The 10,634-nt window shown below is 34.6% G+C and overlaps 1 protein-coding gene across 1 annotated transcript; it reads right to left on the bottom strand.

Moving 5' to 3' along the window:
- Window positions 1–5,240: 5,240 nt before the first annotated feature.
- Window positions 5,241–10,136, bottom strand: LOC131163334 (VAN3-binding protein). The gene is made up of 6 exons (XM_058119914.1): window positions 9,854–10,136; window positions 6,889–7,312; window positions 6,024–6,182; window positions 5,865–5,914; window positions 5,660–5,717; window positions 5,241–5,549 (listed from the first exon to the last, which is right to left on the bottom strand). Exons 1-6 carry the CDS (start codon window positions 10,130–10,132, stop codon window positions 5,323–5,325), a joined length of 1,197 nt encoding a protein of 398 aa, XP_057975897.1. The 5' UTR covers window positions 10,133–10,136; the 3' UTR covers window positions 5,241–5,322.
- Window positions 10,137–10,634: the final 498 nt, after the last annotated feature.

Raw genomic sequence — 10,634 nt, 5'->3', positions numbered from 1 at the left:
AGAGAGTAATCTCCCAGTGTGTATTGCCGACCTAGTAGTACAACCTACTCTATAAGAAAGAATTAAAGCCGCTCAAAAAGAAGACCCAGAATTAATAGAGGTGATGGATAGAGTGCAGAATGGTCAAGGGGAGGAATTCAGTATTGCAGACGACGGAGCTTTGCGGTTCCGTTCGAGATTATGCGTTCCTGCAGATACTGAGATCAGGAAGACTATTTTAGAAGAGGCTTATAGATCCTTGTATACAATTCATCCCGGTAGTACGAAGATGTACAGGGATCTGCGAGAGTCGTACTGGTAGAGTGGCATGAAGAGAGAGATCGCCGAGTATGTAGCCCAGTGTTTAACGTGCTAGCAGGTAAAAGCTGAGCACCAGAGGCCAATAGGGCAGTTGCAGTCGTTATTTATCCCGGAGTGGAAGTGGGATCATATATCTATGGACTTCGTGTCGGGACTGCCGATGGCATTACATGACCAGAATGTCATTTGGGTGATTGTTGACCATTTGACTATAATCGCCCACTTTATACCTATCAAGATTAGCTACTTTCTCAGCCGTTTAGCAGAAATTTACATTCAAGAGATAGTTCGTTCTCATGGGGTGCCAGTATCGATTGTGTCAGATTGAGATCCACAATTCACGGCACGATTTTGGAGGAGTTTGTAGGAGGCTCTAGGGTCTCAGTTATCATTTAGTACAACATTCCATCCTCAGTCAGATGGGCAAACTGAGAGGATGACACAGACATTAGAGAATATGCTCCGTGCATGCGTATTGGATTTTGGGGGTAGTTGGACTTAGTTCATGCCGCTGGTAGGGTTCGCGTATAATAATAGTTATCAGTCCAGCATTGGTATGACACCATTTGAGGCTCTATATGGTAGGAGATGTCGATCTCATTTGTTTTGGAATGAAGTGGGTGAGCGGCGAGTAGTGGGGCCGGAGCTTGTGCAGCAAACACGTGATAAGGTTCAGCTTATCAGGGACAGGATCAGTGCAGCTCAGAGCCGACAGAAAAGTTATGCTGATAACCGCCGCAGGAATTTGGAATTTGATGTGGGTAATCATGTGTTTTTTAAGATAACTCTGATGAAAGGGGTTATGTGATTTGGGAAGAAGGGTCTAGGTTTATCGGTCCATTTGAGATTCTAGATAAAGTGGGACCGGTAGCCTACAGGCTAGGTTTACCACCTATATTATCCAGGATCTATGACGTATTCCATGTTGTGATATTGAGGAAATACGTCACAGATCCTTCTCATATCATCAGCTATGGTGAGTTAGAGCTCAGTGACTCGTTAGTCTATAAGGAGGTACCAGTGCAGATCTTGGACAGAAGGGAACGAGAATTATGTAGTAAGAAAATTCCTCAGGTAAAAGTTTTGTAGAGGAATCATGTGGTAGAAGAGGCTTCTTAGGAATCCGAGGAGCAGATGAGGCAGAAGTATCCGCATCTATTCCCAAAAGTTTGATTCGGTAAAATGTAAGTAGTTAAATTATATTTCTTTTGCAGGTACGTGTAATGGTTTATTAGTATAGCATTTTAGTTTTGGGAGAAGTTTTCTTTTGTATATGTAATCTCCCGGGACTCAGAATGTGACCACGGTATTCCTTCGCTACAAGTGAGGGTAAGTAATAAAATAAGTAGACCATTTTGTCTACTAAGGGATGATAAATTACGTGAACAGTAAATTTCGAGGACGAAATTTTATAAGGAGAGGAGAATGTAACGACCCGAATAATAATGGGATTTAAATAATAAAAGAAAGAGGAATGGAAATCGGGAATAGAAGGGCAATCAGCAGGGCTTCGTCGACGAATCCAGTTATACATATATATATATATATATATATATATATGAAAATTTGAATTTTTACTTCCAACTTAAGAAATATTTTGCCTCTCTCTCTCTCCCCTTCGGGTTTCTCTCTTTCTTTCGTCGATTTCAGGCCAGATTTATGCCGGATCGACAATATGAGGTCACCACGACGCTCCTGGGGAAGTTCTCTCCAAATCTGTTGGAGCGAATCGTTGGTGAAAGTAAGGTGGAAACCATTCCAAATTCAGGGTAAGGGTTTCTACTCAATATTTGGATTTTTGATAATTAAGGAAAGTGTTACACGCAGAGAAATACTGAACTTTAATTCTGGAAAATGTTGTTTCTAGAGTGTTGAGTTGGAAACCCTACGGGTACGGGACGAATTTTCTTAGGGGCTTTTCAGGAATCAGGTAAGAGGATAAACTAAACTAGTTCTTTTTGAGAAAATGTATGTATATATAGTATTTTATTTCTGGAAAGTAAATATGTTTATATATATATGATTTATATTTGGAAAAATACTGTTTAAATGATGATATGTTGAATATGTGAAAAATCTGTTTAGTGTGGCATGAGTATAAAATGTTGTGAGATACTGTTTTCTGGAATGTGATTATGATACGGATTTTTATAATTGGGAAAAACTGATGTACGAGCTGAGATATATATTATATATATATTTGCCAGTGTACGGGCTGTGCTATGATGTGATTTGCCAGCGTACGGGCTGATGATTTGCTAGCGTACGGGCTGTGCTATGCTTTGCCAGCGTACGGGCCGAGTTATAATAAAATGTGTAATACCGGCGTACGGGCCAATGATTTTCATGATACACGTATATATGCAAAATGATATGATTGATGTGAAAATAAATGATATTAGATATCTATGTATCACAGTTTTAGTATATGTTATATAATATCAGAACTTAGTTGGTTTGGTCTAAGCTAGCACTTGCACGACACCGTTGCTATGTATCTATGGTCTTCGTGATCATGATATTTGTGTTAACGCCGCTGTACGGAGTGGTGTGAGATTGGATGGTCGATGTGGTTATTAAAAAGTGTGTGTGATCACCCCTGGTGTACGGATCAGGTCAGGTAGACCCATCGGACTTACAGACTGTACGTTTGACTTAACAGTGGTTGACCAATCATTGTTAGGTCCCACCTTCGAGTCACACAACCTAGTAATGTGGGGGTAATACATGACAACAGCCAGCTAACCTACTAGGAATATTTTTGTGATATTATTATTATATGAGATGAGATATGTTTATGAAAATACAGTATGTTCAACCATGTGCTGATATATATATATATATATATATATATATATATATATATGTTTTCCTAAATTTGACAAAACAGTACTAAATTTGTTATGTATGGTATATGTATAACACGGAATACTCATGTTGCCACACACTGGTATTAGTTTATTTCCCTTAATGAGAGGTGTCTCATCCCTAAATTTTATTAACTTTTTAGGAGCCCCAGATAAGAGAGCGGGAAAAGCTCCGCTGATCTAGTGCGGTTTAATTGCCCTTTTGAAGGGTAAGTTTTTGTAGGGACAGTGAGATCTTGTGGGAAATGTCCCTAGATTTTATTTTTGGGATGTATCTATGGAAATACAGTAGATATAGTGACTATGGTATTGTGATGTATGATATGATGGGATGTACATGATTTTATGTTTCCTGTTGCTTAGGCTTCTGTTTTATGTTCTGATGTATCCCTGTTATCCACGGGTCTAAGTGGATTATAACCTGCTGAGCTGGAATGTTGTTGTTGATTTTATTATTATATATTAAAAAAATGTGAAAAATAAGCATGTCGTCACATGTTTAGTAAAGGTGGATGCTTACTTTTATTCTTCTTGGAGAAGGCTCCTCCAACATGCTTCCTTTTGAGCTTGACTATGACCTGCATGGTCAGAAGAGCAGTGTTGAGATTATCAAAAAATGTTGCAATGGTATTTATTGCTAAGCAGTTAGTGATCATCAATCAGCAAGTCCCCTACCTATTTTCCCCATTTTTTTTCTTTTGTTTCTATTGCTCGTTTTCACATACCTGACACTTTTGGTTGATATAGATAGAGACAGTCTTTCGATGTAGCACTCCTGAAAATTTCAACAGTAAGCGATTTACAAATATTAGTCAATATCAAGGAAGTAGACACAAGTTTTTCCACTTAATGTTAGTCTATCATCGAGGATAAGAATTATAAACCTTTGCGTGTATAATGCAAAAGCTCGCCCACGCAATTAGGGTTACCATCACCGTCGACCTAGGCATCTTCTAGCATACCCTTATCGTAGGGGCTGATGGCTGTATTCCTCCTTCCATCTTTTGGCAATCTTGCTTTCAGAGCAGCTTCTCCTCTCAAAGCTTATTCATACATGGGAAAAAAAAACTTCAGATCAATCACTCATCATCAGTGCTATGCATCTATGATGCAGCGCACAATTCAAATTCTCACTTGTCATTTTTGTTTTTGAAAATTACTAGCCCTTTATTGTTGAAGAATTTGTGACAAATTTGACAATTATTCTCATTCTTTGGGCAACTGTGAAAATTTGGAGATCATTTAAAAAGAAAAAAGCATAAGCAATATAATTTGTATTTGAATGGAAAGCTTTCTTAATCACTTTATTTAGATGCAAAAATTATTTCAGGCGCAAGAAGTTGACTTTTGACATGACAACAAAAATTGTATTTTTTAAATTATATAATTTTTTTTCACAGTTAGATAATTACTCAAAATATACACTCAAAAAACTCCCATGATTTTTCTACAGGTCCACACACTTCCTACCTAAATTACTTGCCACACTAGAGGATTTATCAGTATAGTTCTAAATGATTGTATTTACTTAACTGAAATTAATTCCTGATAGGCCTTACATTTCATGAATAGCAGTAAGCATGCTTAGTTTCAAATTGTAGGTTGAGAGAGTTTCCCACAGAGATAACTTGCTGAGTTTTGTGCAGAAGTTGAAAAACCTTGAGAAACAGTGCCTTGCAAAGGCAATAAAGTCTACTGTGAGCTTCGAGTTCTGCCTTATGAGCAAAATAGGACGGTTGTAGTTTGACGAAACAAATAAAGAGGAGAGCAACTTTCTATGGAAAGGGGATGTATTTGTATGCCAAAAGAATTGTGTTTATTACTTAATAAAATTATACATTTAAAAGATCCCACAATGATTCGGCATCAATTGACTTTATTATTCTTGAACCATTCAGGAACAATGAAAGATTCACCAAGGATTATTAGTAGATTTTCAATAATGTAATATAATGATGAAGATGAATTTTCACACCCCCAACCCTCACCGCATCCCTCTAGGGGGAAAAAAAAAAAACAAAGCACTAAAAAAATTCTTGCCCCTTTGACAAACATATATGAATAGGTATATGGCATAAATACAGTATTTCACATAAATAAGAGAAATATGACTGTTCCATAAAATCAAGCGTTTTTTAAAAACACACCATCGGAATCAAACACTCTTATTAATATTAAAGGGTTGGCGAGAATGCTCAGCAGCTGTTTGTTCAAGAAGGTTTTGAATTCCATCCACCCATCTCTGCTTATGGATCTTGCTTTTGCACTTGAATTCTATAAAACCTCGTGCGGTTTGGAGTCCAAAGTAGACATCCTCTGCATTCTCCCCATCCTTGTTTGTTCTCCCTGCTACAGTTTCTTCGCTCACTCCATAAACAACAGCTGCAACCCCAACATTACATGCATTATGACAGTGAACACACACACACGGACACACACACACAAATATATATATTAGAATCACAGGGTGTTTAGTAAAGGTGGATGCTTACTTTTATTCTTCTTGGAGAAGGCTCCTCCAACATGCTTCCTTTTGAGCTTGACTATGACCTGCATGGTCAGAATAGCAGTGTTGAGATTATCAGAAAATGTTGCAATGGTATTTATTGCTAAGCAGTTAGCGATCATCAATCAGCAAGTCCTCTACCTATTTTCCCCATTTTTTTTCTTCTATTTCTATTGCTCGTTTTCACATACCTGACACTTTTGGTTGATATAGATAGAGACAGTCTTCCGTTGTAGCACTCCTGAAAATTTCAACGGCAAGCGATTTACAAATATTAGTCAATATTAAGGAAGTAGATACAAGTTTTTCCACTTAATGTGAGTCTATCATCGAGGATAAGAATTATAAACCTTTGCGTGTATAATGCAAAAGCTCGCCCATGCAATTAGGGTTACCCTCGCCGTCGAGCCAAGCATCTTCTGGCATACCCTTATCGCAGGGGCTGATGGCTGCATTCCTCCTTCCATCTTTTGGCAATCTTGCTTTTAGAGCAGCTTCTCCTCTCAAAGCTTATTTATACATGGGGAAGAAAACTTCAGATCAATCACTCATCATCAGTGCTTTGCATCTATGATGCAGCGCACAATTCAAATTCTCACTTGTCATTTTTGTTTTCGAAAATTACTAGCCCTTTATTGTTGAAAAATTTGTGACAAATTTGACAATTATTCTCAATCTTTGGGGCAAAAAAGAAAAAAACATAAGCAATATAATTTGTATTTGAATGGAAAGCCTTCTTAATCACTTTATTTAAAAAGAAATTGTTAGCTTAGATGCAAAAATTATTTCAGGCGCAAGAAGTTGACTTTTGACATGACAACAAAAATTGTATTTTTAAAATTATATAAACTTTTTTACAGTTAGATAATTACTCAAAATATACACTCAAATATATCGTTATCCTTTAAAAATTTTCGATAAAATTTTCATATAAAAATGTGGGTCTAGCAATATGCTTTTACTCGATGCCAGGAGGCATTATAGCTACGCTAGGTTTCCGGCCCAACCATAGGTCTAAATTAAGGATTAAATTAGTGATTTTAATTTTTTACTTTTTTATTTTTCTTTTACATGAGTATTTTTTGGGTATTTGAAAACTATGAGATTAAAATTTGTTTAGTAAATAAATTTGAATTTCAAAAAATATTTCAGCTCCAGATGCACTGTCATGTATATATACCCAAAGTAAAAACTAAAAAGAGGGCAAGTGAGTACCGGTGGCGGCTGCCGCCGTGAGAGTCAACAGATCACCGGGACTTCGGATGTCGACGGCTGACCGGACGACGGAAGCGATGCGATCGTGGTCGGCGCCGGCAGTTTCAGCCATCTCAATGCAATGGGAAGCCAGCAGTTCCATGGCCGAGGCAATGGCCTGGTTCATTCTCGAGCTTGAGGCGCCGGAAGCTGTACCGGTGCCGGAGACTGAGTCCGAACCACTGGAATTTTCTTTAGCAGCGACGGCAGCTAAGGCGGCGGCGAGGCCGGCGATGGAGACGGCGGTGTGTGTGCGCGCGTTGTCCACGCGCAGCTTATCTTTCTTCTTTACGTTGCTACTGCTGTTGGATTCTTTGGTTTGGAACCACTTCCCTATTGATCCTGTTATCCCAGCATTTCCTGAACACATCACCTCCTTATCCGGCTGAAAAAAAATAAAAAATAATTACATTAAATGACGATACTTTAATTAAATTTCCAATGATCTTAAAATAGAATTTAATTAATTTGAAAATCTGATAATAGATTTTTTTTATTAAAAAAAATTATTAAGTAAATTCTATTGCTTTATATGGAAAATTGTCTCCATTAAAACAAAATCTATGATCTTTTAAGATTTTTTCAATGCAAAAAAAGTCAACTAATTCTATCAATTATAAGATTGTATGCAAAATTGAGAATATAAATAAGAAAATCTTGAATTATTGCAAGTTGATATTTGAATAGAGTTTAATTAATTTAGAAATTTAATAATAATAGTACTTGAAATGGGTATTTTATATATATATATATATATATATATATACACACACACACAATATTTAAAGAAAACATTATACTTGATTTTATTTTATATTTTTATAAGCTTACCATATTTAATTATAATTGTTAAATTCTCAACTTACAAAATGAATCATGTGTGCCTATTTCTTTTCATTTCAAGTACTGATTTTAATAAAAAAATAAAAATTATAAATGACGTGATTACATATCTTTCCATTTAGAACAATATTAAAGTAATATTTATCTTGATTTTGCAAATAAAGAGATCAAAAAGCGCCAAAATAATTTTTTTTAGCTACACAAAGAAGCTTCATTTTTATTTTTTATTAAATGATGTCAAACTAGTTAAGCAGAATAATTAGCTTCCATAATTATGAAAGAGAATGTAAGTTCTATATTAATTGCACCCAAGACTACATTTGATTTACAAAATAAAATTAGTTAAAAATGAAATAATTATTTATGTAATAATTTTAGCAAATTGGTATTAGTTTAAATCAAATTGTCCACGGGCGTGCACTACAAACTACATTAATGCTCTATGACTTTAAAGTTTTTTATTTTTAAAATTTTAAAAGTAATTATGGTATCTCTATCATTGTCCATTATTTATTTATTTTTTTTTAAATGAATAGCAAAAAGAGCATTTTAAGACTTTAAAAAAATCAATCTACATTAATTTTGAATGGGAAAATCTCTTTTTCTATTAGTAATAGATACCATGCAAGAATTTACATCATTTCAACAAATTTGAATCAAAGAAAAAACATCTATTACATAATTAATATTTATTATTATGTTATATTTTATTTTAATTTAGACAATATTTATTTTTAGACGTTCATTTAGATTAGAATAACATAATCTTTTATTTTTTTAATATAATAACTATTCTATTCGACAAGGCAGATCTAACATAAATTCTATGTCATGAGAAAGTCTTTGCTCGAAGGTCTCGAGCCTTTTTTTCTCCTTTCTGTCTTTTTACTTTTGACTAAAAAAATGATACGCAATTATTGCACATTTTGAAAAAGGAAAAACTTGAGCAAAGAGATGAATCGAGAAATTTATACTGGGAGATAAAAATATCCATATTTATTTTTTATAATATTTTCTTATATTTTCATCTTTTTTATTCAATCTATACTTTTTTGTATAGAATTTTCTAAATTAAATGAAAGTTAACATTAAATGATAAATCATTTTATCATGTTATTATTATTTTTACTATTTAATTAATATTTTTGTAGAAATATTGATGAATAAATAAAAATGGCCATGAATTATGGAAAGAGGAATATTTTTTATTTATTTATTATAGATTTGATATTAATTACAAGTGAGTATTTCAATAAAAAGGGAAAAGAAGGAAAAAAAGTTAGAAAACAAAATTATTATCATTCAATTTAATAAGCTATATATATATATATATATATATATATATATATATATATATATATATCTATTTCCACGTGCCATTTTGGTGGATTTTTTCTAAGAAAAATTTCAAGACCATTTTTTGTAATTATCACTATTGGCCGAAAGAAGAAAAAGATCTTAATTCATCATTTCCTAAAAGAAATTTGAAAAAAAAAATTATTTCTTAATAAAAAAGATATACCTTCATCCTTTCATTCATACTTTCTTTTCGTCTTTGGTGCACCAAATTAATAATTATCATGAAGATCACAGAAATAAGAAAAAATTTATGAATTAAGAATGGTATGCTCAAACTAAGATTAGAGGCATCATGTGAAAATTAAAACAGTAGCAGCCTATCAAGGAGGATATAAACTTTTTCTGCTCTCAGTTCCTTCTTTTCTTTTGTATCAAACACGGTGACCTAAATTATGAATTAACATGAAGATTACAGGAGTAAGAAAAAAAAAAAAATTACACGTTGAGAATGGTCTGCTTAAACTATGAATGGGGGCCTCATGTGAAAATGAAAACAGAGTAGCTAGGAAGGATGAAATAAGCTCTTTTTTTCTCACTTTCTTATTATTTTCTTTTCGACCAAACACAACATACTGAATTATGAATTCGCACGAAGATCACCGAAATTGCAAAATTAAAAAAAAAAAAAAAGTTGCAAAAATTGAGGAATGACATGCTTAAACCATGATCAGGGATATTATGAGAAAATTGAAACATGGTAAACAGAGGAGGTGATGCAACTTACAACCACGTGTGGTTCAACAGCAACAGCAGTCTCTGGAATTGGATCGGGGATGAAGGTTTTGTCAAGAAGATGGTGTTTCTGTTTCTGAACAAGAGCTTTTGCGACCTCTGAAGCAGAGAGGCTCCATGATCTTGACAAGAATTCCATGGGCTCTCTGGGTGTTTGGGGCTCAGGAATCTTCGGCAGCTGAGGGACTCTCCTCTGTTCTTCATCTTCCTCCAATATATTTTCCCACAGGCTCTTGCCCCAACTCCCAGAATGATACGGCCTTCCATCCATTCTCAATTCCATTTCCCTCTCAATTTGATCCCATGAACTCAATTCCCGGGCAGAAATTGCAGAAAGAAAGAGCACCAGGTGAGAAAAAAAAAAGAAAAATTAGTAATGAAGCTTGCAGCCTCAGAGGCAGATGTGAAATGTAACTTCTTGGAAAAATAATTATTAATTTCACATAGGTGGGAAAAAACAAAAAGAGAAAAAAAAAAAAACACCCTTCAAGTACACACTAGAATGCAGAGTCGCATAGGGCTCTGTTTCTCAATGAAGTCATGGCTTGATGGGCCATGACCTCCAACAGTCCCCCAAAACCCTCTTAAAACCCTTTCATACCTGTGGGTCTTACAAGAGTAAACCCAATGACCAATGGGTTGGATCTGAAAATATAGGGTGTTAAGGGACAACCAAATGATTTAAACTTAAAACTTTGACATAGGGATAAATTAGTTATATTGGGTTTAATTTTTTTTTTCCTTTTTAAAGAAAAAGATAGAGACAAAATGGA

This window comes from Malania oleifera, chromosome 9, assembly GCF_029873635.1.
Source record: "Malania oleifera isolate guangnan ecotype guangnan chromosome 9, ASM2987363v1, whole genome shotgun sequence".
NCBI lineage: Eukaryota > Viridiplantae > Streptophyta > Magnoliopsida > Santalales > Ximeniaceae > Malania > Malania oleifera.
This window is presented reverse-complemented; position numbering and strand designations above follow the sequence as displayed.

Bases quoted from the DNA above. Each gene is read 5' to 3' on its own strand.
- LOC131163334 (XM_058119914.1), bottom strand. From the start codon at position 10,132: ATGGATGGAAGGCCGTATCATTCTGGGAGTTGGGGCAAGAGCCTGTGG. The intron at 6,183-6,888 runs GTACTCACTTGC...TGTATAAATAAG, and splicing joins CACGGCGGCAGCCGCCACCG to CTTTGAGAGGAGAAGCTGCT. The intron at 5,550-5,659 runs GTAAGCATCCAC...TTGGGGTTGCAG, and splicing joins CTTCTCCAAGAAGAATAAAA to CTGTTGTTTATGGAGTGAGC.